The sequence below is a fragment of the Diceros bicornis genome, chromosome 10 (genome assembly GCF_020826845.1).
Source record: "Diceros bicornis minor isolate mBicDic1 chromosome 10, mDicBic1.mat.cur, whole genome shotgun sequence".
In the NCBI taxonomy this organism is placed as follows: domain Eukaryota; kingdom Metazoa; phylum Chordata; class Mammalia; order Perissodactyla; family Rhinocerotidae; genus Diceros; species Diceros bicornis.
The window spans coordinates 80,338,340-80,358,740 of record NC_080749.1 but is presented as its reverse complement, the minus strand read 5'-3'; the positions used below and the strand labels follow the sequence as shown (position 1 = coordinate 80,358,740).

Genomic DNA, 20,401 nt, shown 5'->3' with positions numbered 1-20,401 from the left:
CCACCGGGCTCGCCCCTGGAAAGTATGCTTCTTGAGGACACAGACTTAGTTTGTCTTATTTCATCATTCGTTTCCCCAGCAATATAATCCTGTCTAGCACATAACAGGTACTTAATAAACACCTGTTGATTCAAGACAGTAGGACAGAATGAAGCTAACAGATAAGACACAGATGAAAGAAAGATTAAGGGATTACGAGAAAGTATCCTGAAAGCATTTTATCCCAGTGGCAGATCTATCCAAGTTCTTGGTTATTCAGAATTTCATCAATTTTACTGTCATTCTACTTAATTTAAGCTGGGCTGTCATTTTCAACCAAGAGTCTAGAAAAATAATGCTTCAAATAAACAAAGGAAAAATCCAAAAAGTTGGATAAAGCAAATTACTGCTTTAGTATTTCTTCATTTTTGACCCAATAAAACATTAAGGATTTAAAAAAAAAAAAAAAAGCAACACTTATCTAGTATTTTTTTCTGAAGGATAATTTAAAGAAATACTTTCACAATGACATGCCCGAAAATTCCATTTGAACCAATGTGAGGAACATTTCTCTTAGTTATGTTCTCTCTTGGCCAAAATAACTCCAAGCACAGTTTTTATATTTCAAGCTTGATTCAGTTAACAAAGTGACTTTCAAAAAAAATAATCTGGAGAATTTTGGGGGAAAATATCTCTGGTTCACCCTCTCCCCCAAAATAAGCAAACTATTCTCCCTTGATTATTTATTTTGCAAAGCTGATTTTTTTTATTGAACTTCTGGCAATAAAAACAGAGATTTCTATGAATTAAAAAAAAAAAACAGATTTCCACACTGTGTGGAACTGACAAGCCTTTTGGGAAGTAAGGAGACTCATCCACACTGATATTACATGACTAATTTAGAAAAGTACACATTTTTTAACAACTAAAATTTTTCTCCTACAATCACCACTTTGTTTCATTTTTGAAATCATGTTTGTTTTGAAATTTCTAACAACATCACATCATGATATTTGTGTTTACCAAATCAAGATGCGGGTTTAAAAGGCTGAAAAATATTTCTACTTAAAATGTCCCATTTTCCAACCTGTTTTACCAATTTTTCCAGATCATTCGGTCCATTGATTTATCAATGCATTTATTCTCTATGCTTCCCTTACGACTAGAGTCAATCCTATACCAGACAATCTTAGAGGCACTGCTAGACACTCCAACTAGAAGCAAGAAGGGAGGAACTTCTGGTATACATTATATCTTATTTTTGTATTCTTTCAAACCATCCAGCTTAGTACACCTATTCATAATAGGTATTCAATGTTGGCTAAATTTTATTACATAATACTGTGACAAGATTTAAAAACCACAGGCCTAGAAACTAAATAGACATGAGTTGAAATCCCACATTTAGTAAGTGACTTACCTCTCTGGGCCTGAGTATTCTCATTTATGAAATGGGAAAAAAGACAGCCTAATTTGGAGGCATGCATCCAACGCATGAGGGATGAATTCAAATATTACATCCCTTCCTTTCCCTGTCTTTGCTGATACAGAAAATAAAGAAAACTGGACCCAAAATCCACTGCTCTATACTACACGTTAGACAACATTCTTTTTTTTTTTTATAATTTTATTTATTTTTTTTTTTCCCACAAAGCCCCAGTAGATAGTTGTATGTCATAGTGGCACATCATTCTAGTTGCTGTATGTGGGACGCGGCCTCAGCGTGGCCGGAGAAGCGGTGCGTCGGTGCGCACCCGGCATCCAAACCTGGGCCGCCAGCAGCGGAGCACGCGCACTCAACCGCTAAGCCACGGGGCCGGCCCAGACAATATTCTTTTAAATAAATCCATACGTAAGAAGAGAATTATCACTAATCTCTCTTTAAAAAGATACAACAGAAGTTTTTAAATGTACTTCCTAAATGTTTAGATTCTAGATAAACTAGAGTTTATGCACGTAAGGAAGTTAGGCCCACTGATGTGACAGGTGCTTGTCAAAAAAATTTTTAGGACCAGTGGTTTTGACCAGGCATATGTATGACCAGGCTGATTCGACAGTGATTTTACTTCTAACGTTACTCTACTACTCTCCTCCCTGTTATTATTCTATAACCACATCCACTACTCTTTTCTGTGGTTCAGCCATGCAGACGTCCACTTCACTACATTTCCATTATCTCCTCAACAGCCACTATCTCAAAGGCCTCAAAAGACTGAAACCTAGCAGAAGTAAACACAGCCAGCATACATCGTCAACTAGATAACCCAATTTAAGTTATTTAGTTTAGCTTAGACTCCTAAACTATCTAGTGGGGCCCAACGGCTAAGGTTCACCTTGAGATTGGTCTAAAACATAACACAAGAAGTTTATAATCCAAGGGCACCCTGACGCAGCTGTTCCTCTAGATGTGATTATTTTCTTCACCATAATAACCAGATTCAAGAACAGAACATCACTTCTCCTATGAAAATAGAGAACACACACAAGAAGCTTTTTCTGAGCCATCTCAGAAAAATTTACCAAAATAGCCCAAATAGAGGCCTAGACCAAGTCCCAGTGGTAAGAACATTTTTACTCTATTTTTAATCCTTTTGTTTTTTTTACATTTAACTCCATTGTAAATCATTGCTATAATACAAATAGATTTTTGATTGGCCTTTTTACTATAGAAATGAAACCCAGTGTTTCAAAATATTCAAAAAACAGAATTGAATAACGTAGAAAGTGAAAGTTATCGGTGCCACATTACTCCATACCATCAGTGGAAACCCAGCTCGCAGGTAACAATGCCTGACACTTTTCAGAATATAAATGTACATATGTACACACTCAGACATAATTTTTTAAAAAACAGATGTGGCAGTTTGAGCTTCTCTGACTCTTCAAGCCTTCTGTCCCTCCCATTGTCACCCAAAGCTGTGAGTGTGTATATGATATGTTATATATGTAAGTCTGTGAGAGCGTAACACTAACTAAATTTTTTACAAACAAAGTATTCTTCCAGTGCAAACTCTATTGAGTCAACTTATTTTCTGATTAATTTACTGAAGACCATAGATAAACTATTACTAACTTTTTTTCAATTTTCATGATTATTTTGCTAAAATAATTTTCTTCTATTTCAATTGCTTTTAATGTAAAGCTTACAATCAAGACCCACCACTCTTCTTTGATTACATTGTTTTATCAATTATAGCCTTTATCATCAAGAGTTTTCCTTTGTAACAATTATTACCATGCCCGATTTTACAAGAACAAATTGTGCAGATACATACATATGACCATATGCATGATCTGTACAGGGTTTTCAATGTATAAAGATGTAATATATATGAGCACTACAACATAAAGGGAAGCAGCTAATGAAACATAACTGATTGTATGATTTCTACATTTCACCTGAAGTGTATGAAAAGTTAGGTACGTATATTGTATTCCTCACCGCAACCAATAACAACAAAAATCTATACAAAGAGATAGAGTCAAAAAGCCAATATATAAATTAAAGTGGATTACTAAAAAATATTCAAGTAATCCAAAAGAAGATAGACCAGAGGAGAGGGTGGAATGGAAAACAGAGAACAAATAATAAAATAGTAGACCTATATCCAAAGATAATAATTTCACTAAACGTGAATTAAAAGAGAGATCATCAAACTTGATTTAAAAAAAAACAAGACGCAACTATATGCTGTCTACCAAACATTCCCTTCAAATATAGTATAGATAGACTGAAAATACAGAATAATATTAGAAAGGATGGAAAAATAGATCATACAAACACTAATCAAAGTAGACTTCAGAACACAGAAAATTACCAGCATAAAGGAAAATGTATAATCATAAAAAGGTCAATCCCAAAAAGACAACAATTCTAAATGTTTCTGCATATTAAAAGAAAAAAAATCTGGGGGCCAGCCTGGTGGCGTAGCGGTTAAGTGCATGCACTCCGCTGCGGCGGCCCAGGGTTCACAGGTTCAGATCCCGGCACGCACTGATGCACCGCTTGTCAGGCCATGCTGTGGTGGCGTCCCATATAAAGTGGAGCAAGATGGGCACGGATGTTAGCTCAGGGCCAGTCTTCCTCAGCAAAAAGAGGAGGATTGGCAACAGATGCTAGCTCAGGGTTAATCTTCCTCTCACACACACACAAAAAAATCTTCACAATACATGAAGCAAAAGCTAACAGAAATGAAAGAAAATTCCACTATTATACTTGGAGAATTCAACACTCCTTTCTCAGTAACTGACAAAACAAGTAGACAGAAAATCATCAAGGATATATAGGACCTGAAAACCAGTTATCAATCAATTTTACCTAATTGACATTTACAGAACACTCCACCCAACAACAGCAGAATACACAAGGGCACATGAAACATTTTTCAAGGTAATCACATCCAGGGGCATGAAACAAACCTTAAAAAATTTAGAAGAGATGAAATCACAGAAAGTATGTTCTCTGACATGGAATCAAACTAAAAATCAACAAAAGAAAAGTATCTGGAAAACCCTCAAATATTTAGAAATTGACCAAAATCCTTCTAAATAATCCATGAGTCAAAGAAGAAGCCTTAGGGAAACTAGCAAATATTTTGAACTGAATTAAAACAAAAACACAACATATCAAATTTTGTGGGACGCAGCAGCTCAATAATTGCTTAAACAAAAATGTATAGCACTAAATGCTTCTATTAGAAAAGCAGGTCCCAAATAAATAATTTAAGCTTCCACCTGAGGAACCAGAAAAAGAGCAAATTAAACCCAAAGCAAGTGAAACAAGAAAATATAAAGACAAGAGCAGAAATCAATGAAACAGAAAAATAACAACATAAACCTAAAGCTGGTTATTTGACAAGATCTACAAAAATGATAAACCTCTAGCCAGACTGACTAAGAAAAAAAAGACACAAATTTCCAATCTTGGGAATGAAAACCCCCAAATATCCTTCAACTGGTGAATGAATAAACAAAGTGGGGTACATCTATATAACGGAATACTACTTAGAAATAAAAAGGAATGAACTACTGATACATGCAATAACATGAATGAATCTCAAATGTATTATGCTAAGTAAATGAAACCAGACTCATTTATACAGTATTCTGAAAAAAGTAAAACTACAGGAACTAAAACAAATCAGTGGTTGCTATGGCCCAGAAGTAAAGCGAGGGGAATGACTTAAAAAGGCATGAGGAAACTTTATGGGTGACAGAAATGTTCTACACCTTGACTGTGGTTGTGGTTATACAACTGTGTTCTTTGTCAAAATTCATACAACAGTATATTAAAAAGAATGAATTTTAGCATATGTAAATTATGCCTCAATAAACCTGACACCCCATACACCTGCCCAAATGAGACAAATCTTTTAAAAACAGTAACAGCTAAAATAGTTATATCCTCAATGAATAAATGGTCAGTCAATAAATACAGAGTTAACAGACGTCACATAAACAGTGAACAAGCATTTAAAAAGAATATTCAACTGTTATTAATAACAGTGATTATTTCTTATTAAATGATATTAAGTGGCTACTATATGATGTGATCAAATATACTATCTCAAATACTCACTATGACCTCAGGAAATACGTAAGGAAATACAAATGAAAATATGATGTACTCTGTCGTACACACTGGTAAAACTACAGAAAAGGCATGAAGCCTAATTCTGACCAGGCTTCACAGCAACAGACAGACACACTCCTTTCTGTTGACAGGGTAAAGTGATTCACTCTTTTTTGGAAAGGAATGCTACAAAGCATTAAATTATTTAAAATTTAACTAAATAATCTCAATCCCGGGGATTTTTTTCTCAAGAGGATACATATAAATGCATATTCATACCAGCCCTCAAACACATACATTTACAAAGATATTTTAACTAATTTATAAGGAGGAAAATAGAAACAAATGTCCACTAAAAAGGAGAATGATTAAGTCAAAGTTTATAAATTTGATAGAGTATTCAACATTACATATAACAGCACACTATACTTTCTTAGTTCCTATTAGAGGGTTCAGACTCATTAAAAAGTTTGTGTCACTTTTCAAATTTTTTTAAATGGTTAGAACACGGTCCAAGTCTGACTCTTGTATGAGCAAAAAAAGCTTTACAAAGGGAAACTGTTCCATAATCTCTTCCTATATTTAGCCTTTAACCCAGTTAGCAGTCAGAACTATACTTTTATTCATCAAGTATCAGACGAGAGTGTAGAGATGGATCATAATCTCACCAACCATGACGAGAATTATGCAACTTTCAGTATTAAAGGGACTTCCAACAGGAGGACTTTGAAGGATTACTGAAGATACTACACTCAATCGTGAACTAGCAGTATAATCTTCATAAACAAAAGCTCAATTATAAGAGAAGAAAACCATACGCAAGAGAGGCAAAATCCAGAGCTACCAAGGCCTCCAAACCAGTACAGAACAAATAGACAAAAGATAAGTAGAGGATGGGCATGGGTCTCCACGCTCATTTTTGTTTTTTTAAAAGAAGTCATCCATTCATTCATTTGAACAAAATTTTAATGGGTCTCATTTAAATCTTACAGGTTTTCCCTAGCTCAACGGAGGGGAGAGAGAGACATTAATTGTAACAGAGGTACTGGGTAGGCCATACGGTAAAAAAAAAAAAAAAAAAAAAGTTTAATTGGCAGGGAGACTGTCCAAAGCTGTGGACACTAAATCTTCCTTATACAATTGAGACATAACATCTGTGAAATAGGACAGGAGCATTCCCGTGCCACTAAACCAATTTCCAGGAGTAGACTTCCCAAGAATTCTTAGGGACAGCATTAATGGCAACCACTTTCTAGAGAAGTGAAGAATATCCATCCTACAAGTCATCCAGCAATTCCTGACTGTACACAAAGCACTCTGACTCAAGACAGAGTCCTGGATGGCCATATTAGGCTTTTGCCATTAAGCACCACTCTTCTTAGTAATATTACATATTTTCTTCTTTTTCCTGCCAATCCCTGAATATTGCAAAAATCCGTATCGTCTCTCTTTAATTCTAAAGTCCATAAGGTCAGGGATGTCTTCTCAATACCTTACAAGCTGCTCTGCACAGAGTATGGGTTCTAAAATAATATACACAAACATCACTGGTACTTATCTTTAGAAATATCAGTATATATGAACAATGGCAAAACATAATTATTGTGAAATGTTTTTCCAGAAACTACTAGATAGATCTCAGTAGAAGAGTAAGTAAAGTAACAATGACAAATTTTTAAGAATGGCAAATTGGAAGAGTACATGCAAAAAATAATAACAAGCCCTTCTCTTTATCTTCCAAAATTTCCATATTATTATTATATTATTTTTGAAATGTTAAAAATTTTAGTGCATTATGCTGCAAAAGTCTATGGCCTACCCTGTATGCATATAGATTATAACAGCAATTATGAAACCAGTTAATAACGAAAACAATATTAACTCAACCACCCAAGTAGGCTTAAAATCTCAACCATCGTTATGCTCTCTCATTTCCCTCATCTCTCAAATCTAATCAGTTAACAAGTCCTATCAATTCTTTGCTTCTCAAACAAGCCATTTTTCATTCACCCTGCAACCACCCTATTTCACACAAAGAAATTAAGAGTGCTGAAAACGGTAAAAATGAGGGCAAATAAATGTAAATGTTTTCTTATTTTTAATTGCGTTAAAAGATAATTAACCATCTAAAGTAAAAATAGTAACAATGTGGGGCCCGCCTGGTGGCAAAGCAGTCAGGTGCGCACGTTCCACTTTGGCGGCCCAAGGTTCTCAGGTTCGCATCTCGGGCATGCACCGACGTACCACTTACCAAGCCATGATGTAGTGGCATCCCATATAAAGTAGAGGAAGATGAGCACAGATGTCAGCCCAGGGCCAATCTTCCTCAGGAAAAAGAGGAGGATTGGTAACAGATGTTAGCCGAGGGCTAATCTTCCTCAAAAAAAAAAAAAAAAAAAGTAACAATGTACCGTGGGATTTACAACAGAGAAGCAAAATATTTGACAACAGCAGCACAAAGGATGGGAGACAGGAAATGGAAGTATATTAATATAAGGTTCTAACATGAAATATTAGACAACACAGATATAGAACATTTCCATCACTGCAGAAAGTTCTTTTGAACAGCACTGCTCTAGTGCAACCACTAACAGCATAGTAGAAAGAGATATAACTAATAACTGACAGTGGAGATAAAACGGAATCACTAAAAATAATTCAAAAGAAGACAGGAAACAGAGAAGAAAGGAGGCAACATTAGAAAAGAGCTTTCAACCAAGTTTTGGAAGCAGATGTGTAAGCGGCAACTTAGCTGCAGTCTGATTATAAGCCCAATTTAAGATTTCCTGATCCGCTCAGACACAAGTTCTAGATTTCTGTGGAAAGAAAAGTATCTTGCCATTCACAGGAAAGCAATGAACAATTTGCTGCACTTTCAACTTCTTATATGAATAAACAAACTTTTTCCTGTTTAACAAGCATCAAGAGCAAGGAAAGAAATGTTTCATTTCATTTGAAAAATGAAATGTGGGTGTGCTCATTTCAAGTTCAACCCAGAATTGAGATTTGTACAGCAAAAAAAAAAACAAAACCCAAGTACATGTTTCACCTTAAAGAGATCAATTTGTTATTTTTATTTTTGAAAATATCACTTTCTATGTATGGGTCTATAAACCAAGTCAAGAAGTCAACATATGTGTACAATAATTCTGCTAGATCTATATTTGAGACAGATCATGTCACTCAGAATTTTTTCAAACTCTTATATAAAATTGTGTCTCTGGCTAAATTTTTTTCATATTATCTTGGCTTAGGGTTTTAGCAGCTTTGCTATATAACCTTGTCAATAAATTTTCATAATGTAAAACAATACTAACTTTATTTAAATTAATCTACAGAGCCTACCTTTAGAAAAATTAAATCCCATTTGGCTTAATTAAGCCAATTATTTAATCAAAATGTATTGTGTGGGCCAGCCGGGTAGCCTAATGGTTAAGTTTGGCACGCTCTGCTTTGGCGGCCCGGGGTTTGGTTCCCAGTCGCAGACCTACACCACTCGTCAGCGGCCATGCTGTGGTGGTGACCCACATACAAAATAGAGGAAGATTGGCACAGATGTTAGCTCAGGGCGAATTTTCCTAAAAGAAAAAAATGTATTGTGGTTGCCTTATGAGTTTTAAAAATCTATGAAAAGGAAAGGGATTAATTTCAAGAAAAGTAAGTTAAGCTTAAATATGTTTTTCCCCAAGAAGAGTTAGAGGGGAAAACAATACAAAATGAATAGGCTTATAATAAACTGGCCAAATAAAAAGATCCACAGAGAAATTGGTCTGTACTCAGAAGAGCATTAATTATTACTCTATCATTATATCTCAACTTACCGATCACAAATGCAGGAGTTCCCTGAGAAATGGAAATTATTTCCAGGGTTTCTCCAGAGCAAAAAGCTTGGGAAAAACTGCCCTAGAGAGATTAACTAGACAGGCTCTGGACTTAAGGACACCAGACATGCCTCAGGAATGTCTGAGACTGCGGGACTCTCCCTTGGGGAATCTGGCCCAAGAGAGGAAAAAACCTGCATTTCAGCCTCCTTGCATCATCATCCTACTGTCAGACCCTGCAGTCCCGCAGCCTGGCCCAGACGGACACAACACTGATCAGCACTTCTTTGTCTTAACACATTAATAGAAAACTAAGCAAAGTTTCCAATATGAAAGACAAAGCTCAAGACAAAAAGAGCTCTGAGGACAACGCAGAGGGCAAAGGAAACCTCTGAGGGTATTTATTCCTTCTATAAATATTTTTAGAAAACACTGATAAGACTAGGAATAATTTAGAAGACACTGATAAGACAAGGAACAATTAGAGAGCAAGGTAAGTTCTCTTGAAAAAATGAAAATTTGATGGCCAAAATTTAAAAATCAATTGAAAGGACAGAAGATAAAATCTGCTAGAACAAAGAACAGAAAGATTCAGAGATAGAAACTAGGACAGAAATAAGAAAATTATGAGTTCAATCCAAGAGGTCGCATGTAGCAGGGGTTCCAAAAAGATAAAACAAAGATAATAGAAAGGAGAAATGCTAGAAAATTTCCCAGAAACAGAGTCTCTAGATTGAAAAATTTCACAAAGTAACTAGCACACTGAATGGGGGGAGCAGGGGAGAACAACCTCACACCAAGGCCATCATTTCAGAATGATAGTAACACTTCCACAGAGAAAACCACACACACACACACCCCATTACACACAAAGCACAAAAAATCAGAATGGCATCAGACTTCTTAACAGCAATTCTGGAAGCTAAAAGATGAAGTCCTTTCATTCTTCAGTAGAAATATTTATTTCCAACCCAGAATTCTATACCCAGTCAAACCATCCAGTGCAAAGAAAAATATCTGCAGACATTCAAAGTCTGAAATATATATACACACATACATATGTATGTATGTATGTGTGTGTGTATATATATATATTTCCCACGTACCATCTCTCAAAAAATCATCAGAGGTTATGCTCTAGCAAAACAAGATCCAGAGATTAGGGTATCCATAACAGGAGAGAGGGGAAGGAATCCCCAGAGAAGTTCCAAGGCAATACCTATGCCACAGACCTGGATATCAATGAGCCAGTGTGGAACAGGAAGATAGAAGACTCCAGAAGGGATTTTGATGTTAGTGCCTTCAAGTGGATTCCAACTCCTAGAGACCCCGTGGACAGCAGAGCAGAGCCCTGCCCCGCCTTTTTGTGCCATCCTCTCACCTTCCGGCACTCTATCAGACAATGCTTCCTGCTATTCATAGCATTTTCACAGCCAGTTTTTCCGGATGTGGGTGGCCAGGTCCTTCTTCCTAGTCTGTCTAGTCTGAAGCTCCGCTGAAATTTGTCCACCATGGGTGACCCTGGCTGGGATCTGAAATACCAGTGGCAGAGCTTTCAGCATCACAGCAACACGCAGTCACCAAAGTATGACAACCGACAGACAGGTGGTGTGGTTCCCTGACTGGGAAACGAACCTATCTCCAAGAGAAAAAGTAAAACTGAAAAAATACCTGATGTGTTTTAAAATATTTAAAAGAAAGTTTCTGTTATCAAAAGTTTGGGGATTAATTCGCGATAGGTACACAGAAAACAAAGCAAACAAAAAACCAAGCAATTTTAACTTCAAGGAGCATAAAAAGTTACAAAGAAAGGAAATGTAATTGCAGCATACCACAAGGTTCTGCTGTAAACAATATTTACACAGTTATAAAAATTTAAATAATAATGATTTAACCAAAAGGGTGCTATAACTACAATGGGAGGACTGGAGAAGATGGCGATAAGGGAGTTAAGTCTACATTTTCCATAGTAGGAAGTCACTACATAATACATAAAATTGGAAAAAAAAAATCCTGAAGGAGCAGTATTGCATGTTATTAGAAATATGTAGGTAAACACCAGAAGAAACCACTAAGAGTTGAAAGTGACTGCCTCGGGGGGCGGGAGTGGGAGTGGAGACAGATGTGGCAGAGGAACATTTTATTTGATTATAACTTTAGCGCTGTTTGACATTTTAAATTTCATACTTGTACTTTGATAAAACCAGCCCTGGTGCTCTAGTGGTTAAGATCCGGTGCTCTGACCGCCGTGCCCCGGGTTCGTTTCCCCATCAGGGAACCACACCACCCCTCTGGCAGTCGTCATACTGTGGCGGCTGCATGTTGCTGTGATGCTGAAAGCTCTGCCACCGGTACTTCAGATCCCAGCAGGGTCACCCATGGTGGACAGGCTTCAGCGGAGCTTCAGACTAGACAGACTAGGAAGAAGGACCTGGCCACCGACATCGGGAAAAACTGGCTGTGAAAACACTATGAATAGCAGGAAGCACTGTCTGATAGAGCACCGCAACAGGAGAGGATGGCGCAGAAAGACCAGGCAGGGCTCCGCTCCGCTGTCCACAGGGTCCCTGGAGTCAGAATCCACTCTAGGGCACTAACAACCAAAACTTTGATAAAAATAAACTTTAAATTTAAAAATACAGTATTAAGACACACACGCTATTCTTTCTTCAAGTAGTTTGGAGATGGAATAACTCCTTCCCTTCTATTGCTGAGTTATCTATAGTCTTAACCCACCCTGATCTCCTTCCCGTCCTCAAGAGAAAGAAGTGTCCTTAGTCATGAGATTTCCAGACTCTACCATGTGCTGCATTCCACCGCCTCTCACATTTGCATGACCCTGCTCTATCTACTATTTCCATCCTCTCTTGAAGTTGCAATCTTCATTCTCCTGTGAATCCTTTCCCCAAACCTATAAAACATGCTTAAGTTTTCCCCCTCATACAAGGAACAAATGGACCTGTTTTGTCCCTTTCCTTCCTTTCAGTGACATAATAATAATTTATAATCACTACTTCTACTTCCTCACCTACCACTTTAATCCAATTTGCGCCCCCAACATGCTACTTGAACTACTCTCTCTCAGAGATCATCAACCGACTGAAATGCCAAATTCAAAATCCTGTTCTCCAGGCTCAGCCTATTTGTTCCCTTCACAGAATTTGAAAATCTTTACCATCTCTTCCTTGAAATCCAATCTTTCTTTTGGCTTTCTCAACACTATTCTATCATTTCTCCTCCTACCACATTCTCAGGCTTCTTCATTGGCTTTTCTTCCCACCCTTAAAATGCGTGTTTTCTCCCAGAGTTCTATCCTCAGCATTTTCCCCATCATCTTATCCATCTTAGTGATTAGTCATTTCAAGTACTGCCCACATGCAAATGCCTAGCATGAAGTATGTGTTAAATGAATGTTTACTGAACTGAAATGAATGAGTCCCAATTTCTTGCTCCCCAGTCAAACTGCACCTTGGAGTTCTAAAACTGTATTTGCCACAATCTAGAAAATTACCTGGGCCGGCCCCGTGGCTTAGCGGTTAAGTGCACACGCTCCGCTACTGGTGGCCCGGGTTCGGATCCCGGGCACGCACCGACACACCACTTCTCCAGCCATGCTGAGGCCGCGTCCCACATACAACAACTAGAAGGATGTGCAACTATGACATACAACTATCTACTGGGGCTTTGGGGAACAAAAAAAAGGAGGAGGATTGGCAATAGATGTTAGCTCAGAGCTGGTCTTCCTCAGCAAAAAGAGGAGGATTAGCATGGATGTTAGCTCAGGGCCGATCTTCCTCACAAAAAAATAAATAAATAAATAAAACTGTTTAAAAAAAAAAAAAAAGAAAGAAAGAAAATTACCTGCATTTCCTGATAGCACAAACTAAATATGCCCAGAACTGAGCTCATTTTCTCTTCCCAAATTTGCAGTCCGTACTGTGTCATCTCAATTAGTACTACCATCCAAACTATCACCCTCCACGCCCCTTTCTCAATCCCTACACTAACACACTACCGAATCAAAGTCTCCTCAATCTCTTTTACCCTTCCATTCCCACTGCCACGGCACCTAATTTCAGGTGCTCGATGCCTCTGTGTGACAACTATCCTACAGTCTCTCCCATCTCAAATTCATACTCTTCTCATCCAAAATACTTACAAATTCTATGCATTCTAAGAACGTAAATACTACCACTAATAACAAATTAACCTTTAATGCCTAACCTTTGGATGATGAGGATGACAAAGATGATATGAAAATGGCTAATACTGACAGATGCCTATACCCACACAGAGATTACAAGAGTCTTATCCTTCTAACCACCCTCTACTGTAATTACTATCAGTTAGGATCCCCTTTTTATGGGTGAAGTGAATTTGCCTAAAGTTAAACAGCTGCTAAGTAAGTGGTAATGTCAAGATTTGAACCCTGGCAGTCTGGCTCCAGAGCTATTAACCACGGAATACATTCTATTCAAGGCCATTCTGAAAACTTACCTTTCTACTCTCTTTTTCTACTGCTCCCTCTTCTCCCCAACATCCTATACTCTACATTTTAAGACATATAGGACCGAATACGATATGTATATTTTCACACCTCTATGATCCAGCTGTGAAGTTTCACTCCTCCTCTCCCCACCCAAATCAAAAGCCATCTCCTCTGACAGAACTTCTATACCCATTCCCTATAGAATTACTCACTTCCCTGAGGCCAGAGCACTCATCATATTATATACTCATGTACCTGCCTTCCACTGCTGGTCTGTGAGCCTCTGGAGTTCCCTGTGTCTTTCACATCTTTGTACTGCACAGTTACTAACACATAGAGTAGTTCAATCAAAGCTTACAAAACGGAACTTAATTAAATGTAAATTCTGCTAGCCAAGATGTTGATCTAATAATAGTAAGGTTCTACTTTGCCTCACCTCCAACTATAAAATAGACATTACAAACCAAAAAGATTCCCTTGAAGGTATGAAGTTAGCAGCTATCCTCCAAATGTTAAAGAAACACTGAATTCTTAAAGCTGTATACTTCACAAAGCACTGGAAAGCAGAAGTCTAAGATGCCACAAACATTTCTGGTACCCTGCTTCCCAAGCGTTAGTCCAGAGAAGTCCGTCTCTGTTCCTGCTCTTGCCACTCCCCTACCCCAATAAGCAACCAAATTCATACACAACACAATGCATCCAAAGTGAGGGAAAAATTAGCAAAAACACAACTTGCTACCTACATGCCAGCCACACTGCAAAAATAACTTTTATACATACTGTACTAACGCCCTTTCCTCTAATGAGGAGTTTTCAAACTATTTTCCTTCCATGCTTCTAGCGGCTCTTTCCAGTTTAGAGTACAGCAAACTCTCAGGGGGGTAGGGGGCTCTCCAGGTCTGGAGTAGAGCCTGGGAGGCTGCCTTTTTAACAAGGACCCTAAGTCATTCTGATACAGATGAACCACAGACCAGACTCTGAGAAACAGTTCTGGATGTTCACAGGCAATGTTCTCTCCAACTTGAAATTTCACAAACCATGATAACTAAGCCTACGTTGGCAATCTATGTTACATCCACTAAAACTAGAAGCAAAACTAATATGATACACAATAGCTAACTTTTATACTGAGGTACTGTGCTGAGTATTTTTCAGTTTTCCTTCATTTAATCTTTATCACCAATGTGAAGTAGATATCATCACCACTTGTTTTACAGATGAGAAAGTTAAGGGTTAGAAAGGTATTCATTTCCCTGTATCACATCACTTCTAAGTGGCGGAACACGGGTGTTAAACCCAGAGTGTCTACCCAAAGCCTGTGCTCCTAACCTGTGTTATGCCACCTGTGCATCTGTAATATAACTACTGAGTAAGATAAAGATCGTGTAGTATATGTTGTATAGTGTAATACTCTACACTATATAGTGTAGTATAGTGTAATATATTTTATTGAGTAAGACAAAGTCAGGCAAAAGGAGGGAAGGCACAAAAACAAAGGTAGTTCCTAATGACAAACCACTTTGCCGTGGAGATGGCAAGGACTGAAAGTGGGAGGTTTAAAACACCTTCTAGGGATGGATGCTGGGATAATCTTATAGTAGTCAAGGGAAAAAAGTTCTGGACCAGCCAATGATTAGCTCTAACCCCGGTGGAATAAAGCAACTGGATAGGGATCCAGCAGAATATGGACGCCCTCTAAAGATCCGAGACCTTCCACTCAGGGACTTGCAGACACTGGGTCCCTAACAAAGGTCATCTGATAGACGCCTAGAAGCCGGCAGCCTGAGCTGGATGAGCCCTGCAATGTGAGTCATGTGAGGTTTACAGAACTATGTAAGGTAGACCCTTCCCCTCCACCAGCAAGGATTTCTACATTTCAGTGAGGCTGCAAACTGGCGGTAATCTCCCTTTAATCAAAAAGGGAGTCTAGTGATTACAAAGAATCTCCTTTTTGCCTTTTTTCTCCTTCCAGATTTAGTCTGAGAAATACAGCAAATGGTCTAGTTCATGCTATGAAGACTTCAAATCTGAAAACATTTTGTCCCTCTCTGTATGGCAGTTCAAAGAGTGAAACAATACATTCCTGGGAAGGAAGCTACCACTCACATCAATGTAACTTAGTAACAAGCAGTATCCCTTGTCACACCTCGCTCAGAGCGATGCACTAGAGGAAAAAGTATTTTTCTGGAGTTTTTGGGGGGAGAGTGGGTTAATTTTACAGCATGAATACTCTATGGAATGACAGATCTGAGGGAAGGGAGTTTTAGGAAACATGAAGAGTGGTCACATAAGGAGCCCAAGATCCTGGAAACAGAGCCCTTCTAGAAATCAGAAGAAAACAGCACCCTCCTCCACACATTGCTGAACCCGGCTCTCCTTAGGTTGCCACTCTGCTGTAAGGGTCACCACCTCCTTCCTCCATCAATAGCACCCACTTACAGCTCTCCTTCCCCTCCACCTGTCACACTACGCTGGCTCCAGAAGGCTGAAGGCGAACGGAAGCAATGATGTTCCCCAAATATCTCTAAGAACTGCTTCAAAAACTAAGCCTGTGTAACTTCGGTGTGTTCTCTATTTCCTAGGTTCTATCTTATACATCATGAAGCTACCTCCTTGACATAATGTCCAAGACACAGTTTTGGAGTACCACCCAGCAGAGTTCAAATATCAACTCTACCACTTGTTACTTAACCCTCCAAAACCTATTGTGAGAGTTAAAATGAGATCTTGTAGGTAAATCGCCCACTATACAGTAGGAGCTCAGTAAGTGATACCTATTATATGAGGGAAACGGGGTTCCAGAACTTTTAACAATCAAAATTTAAAGAAAGCATTTTGCATGTTCAAAAGGTTTAAAACAATACTCTTGTTCTAATTAGGAAACACTATTGATCATTTTTCAGGGCAATTCTCTCCCAAAAAACATCCGTTGTCTAAAATCCTTGATAAAATAAATAGTAAGATTCAGCCTACTCCCTACAACCACTCCATCTGTTTTATTTGGTTAGGAAGTACTATATTAAGTTTCCTGAAATTCCCAGCCATTCAGCCCAAAAGATTCTACCAGAAATTCCCAGAGAAGAAAAAACAAAGGTATATATTGGCAATATTAATACATAAGCTAAAAAAACACTCATTTCTTTTTTCACTAGATTCGAACACGAAGCCAATCAGATGATAAATCTTATCTCTTTCCACTTCCACAATTTGAATTTCTTTGTGAATGACACCGGTGGAACCCAACAGCTCCATTGAGGACCTTTCCCAAGAAAGTTCCCAGGTATAGAGAAAAACTATTTTTAGGTCCCTAATAACAAGGAGACAAACCCTGGATTGTTTTTTAAAACAAACGTTTTGCATCCTAAACACAAAATCAGCCTATCAGAAATACACCCAGAATCGTACTTCTCACTTCTTGCTACCCCCTTTCACCAAGTCCTAGGAAATGCTAACACGCTCCCAGCCTTCCGTCTCTTCAGGAATCCCAATCTGCTATATATGCTAAGGCATTCAGTGCCCCAAATCTGCTTTGTGCAAGAGACATGCGCTATACTAACATTAACCACGTCACTAAAACAAAGTGACAAACCACTCCTAGCCTCACCCCCAAGGGAGGGTCCGCAGTAAGCAGCGGGCGGCCGGAATCGCAGGTTTATCGTTAAGACATCAGCCCAAGCCCCAGGGTAGCGGCTGCACCGCCCCCGTCGGGACCGCACGGGGGCGGCTGCGGGGTGACGGCGGCGGGCGCGGAGGGGCGCGGGCAGCCCGGGGAGCACGGAGCCGCACCCCCTCACCCCCTCCCGGCTCCGCCGCAGTCCGCGCGCGCCACACGCGCGCCCGGCACCCCTGCCGGCCGCCGGCGCGCCGCGCGGGCCCCGCACCCACCTGCTTTGCACACCGGGGCGCTCGGGCTCCTCCGCTCCGGGGAGCCGCGGCTCTGCTCCGGCGACCTCCTCCGGTGCCGGACGCGGGCCGCGGGCGGCGCCGCGCTCACCTCGCCGGGCCACAGGTGGGTGGGCGACGAGCTGGGCGACGACACGGGGCCCAGCAGCGGCGGCGGGGGCGGCGGCCGCGGGGGGCTCCCGCGCGCCCCGGGCGCGGCGCCGCGCGTGGGGCTGGTGCCTCGCGTGGCCGTCGCGGACGCGCCCGTCTGCGTGGCCACCGTGGGGCTGGTGCGCGCGGCCGCCCCGCCGCCGCGCGTGGGGCTCGTGCTGCGCGAGGCGGTGCGCGGGCCGCCGCCGCCGCCCGAGGGGCCCGAGGCGCCGCCGTTGTTGCCGCCGCCGCCGCCGCCGCCGCTCCGCGTGGGGCTGCCATGTTGCTGCTGCTGCTTCAGCTGGAACGGCACCGTCGCCCGCATGGGCTGCAGGCGGCTCCCGGCTCCCCCGGCCGTGGCGACCGCGCCGCCCCCCAGGGAGCCGGCCGGCGTGGGGGACCCATTGCGCCTCACCCGCTGGGACATGGCCCCCCTCCCCGGGGGCCGCGCGAGATGGGGGCTTTGTTGTTGTTGGGTGGCAGGGGGAGGCCCTCGAGGCCGGGGGCCGGAGGGAAGGCCCTGGCGACGGGGTGACGAGGCCGGAACGGGGCTGCGCGGACCGCGGCCGGCAGAACGAGGTGCCACTGCCGCCGCCGCCGCTCCGCCTCATCAACAATAGTGTCTCCGCCGCCGGCCCCGCCCCCCGCGCGCGCCCATTGGCGCCGCGTCAGCGCGCTCGAGCCGCTCCGCCGCGCCCATTGGCTGCGAGCGCGCGGGTCCCGGCCCCCGGGGCCTTAGAGAGCCCGGGTTTGCGCGGAGACCGTCTGCTCTTTAAAGAGAAAGAGACCCGCCCCCGGGGAAGACGGGCCGTGTGTGTAGAGTGTGCGCGAGCGCGTGTGTGTGTGTACACGTGAGTGTACGCTTGCGCGCCCCGGGCCACCCGCGTCCTTCCCTTCCCACTGAGGGGAGCCCTGGGGACTCAGACTCCGGCATCTTGCCAAAGGGAATGTCCCGAACCAGAGCGGTCCCCAGGGCTGTCTGAAGTCTTTTCTCCATAACTTGTTTCCCAACCTCAGTGTCCGGGCAGAGGCCGTGTACCTGCGTCTCTTTCTGTCGTTTTTTTCATGGTCTTTTTGTTCTGTCCTGTTTGCATCAACGTTTGACCAGGGCTCCAAGGAGAAGAAATTGAATTAATCTTACTGGCATTGTACACTTCGTCACCCCCCCCCCTTTTTTTTTTTTGGCTCTACGAAGAGCCCCTTCTCAGAAAGATTAAAATTGTTGGTTGGAATGTGGTTTTAGATTGTATCTGTGAAGTCCAGTTACCAAATGCTATTGCTACCCTCCTGTATCTCAAGCAATCAGGGGTTTAATTTAATCAGCTACTTCACAGTTCCCTCGTGTCGGAAAGATGTCTACTACCTTACAAGTCTGTGAAGCGCCATAGTTTACAAAGGACCGTATTTGATCCTCACAATCACTGTTTGAGACACAACTGGACCAGCCATTCATCTTTTTGCCTAGTGGAGGGAACAGGTCTTTGTAGTATGGGCAAAAACATCTGGAAAGCAGGCAGTAACACCAATTCTAAAATACCTCAGGGGCTCCTCCCTAAGACAAAAAAATGGTGGACCCATACCCCACATACTCACCTCTCAGGTGGTAATGCCTGCCCATGACCTCTTTTCTCTTTACTACTTTATTAGATGTACATTCCAGACAGATTTCATCTTGTAAAAACGTGGGAGTGGAAGGCACGGTATGATTCGCTCTGGACCTGAAATTCTACTGGGTACCTGGGCACTGTCATGGAAAGCCTTTGAAGACCCAGAGAGGAGATTCAGATCCCAGATCCACCACTTACTCTGTGACTTCGGATAAGTCACTAGCCAGTTTCCTTATCTGTAAAATGCAGTTAAACAATACCTTCTGCTTCATACAATGGTGATTGTTAACCAAGGGTTAAATGAGAATGTGGTGTGGAGAAGTGCTCAACACCCCCAGAGTCCCCATGTGGTTCAGAGGCCCACATCTCTCCTGATCACCCGCTCCCCTTTCTCCTTTCTCACCCAGCACAGAGAGAGGCCCCAAACCCTTAGCCCAGTAACCTGCCTTAAGTCGGCTGCTGCTCTGGATACACCTGACTTCACTGCCCATCCCACAACCTGGAGTGAAGGCAAAAGCAGCTTCTCACGAGACAGGACACAAGGGAAACTGCCAACCAGATCCCTGCAGAGAGCTGTCTGCTCTTAAAGCAATGAGTAAGAGAGAAGATAAGCCTTTAAATAAGATGTCATGGAAGCCGTATCTAGCACTCTGTCCTGTTGATATATATTTACTGAATTAACCAAGGGAGTTCAGCAGCCCTAGTGTCTTAGGCTTCCTAATCAATTACTTTTGATGTCACCAAACTAGAGGCCTGTTTGTTGGTGGCGTGAGACCTTCAGCTTTTCTGAGCTAAAGTACTGATTTCAGCACAGAAGTTCATGAGATCAAAGACTTAAAGTGTTCTTGTCTCAACCATGAGTTCACCTTTTGCTTCTCGTCACATTTCCTATAGAAACTCA

At 41.4% G+C, this 20,401-nt stretch overlaps 1 protein-coding gene across 1 annotated transcript in view; it reads right to left on the bottom strand.

Annotated features, from left to right (window-relative positions):
- Window positions 1-18,476, bottom strand: part of FAM117B (family with sequence similarity 117 member B) — a 72,475-nt gene extending 53,999 nt beyond the window's left edge. Inside the window, exon 1 of the mRNA XM_058549622.1 lies at window positions 17,747-18,476. Within this exon, the coding sequence (XP_058405605.1) occupies window positions 17,747-18,320 (574 nt within the window). The 5' untranslated portion in view covers window positions 18,321-18,476. The remainder of the gene's footprint in view (window positions 1-17,746) is intronic.
- Window positions 18,477-20,401: the final 1,925 nt, after the last annotated feature.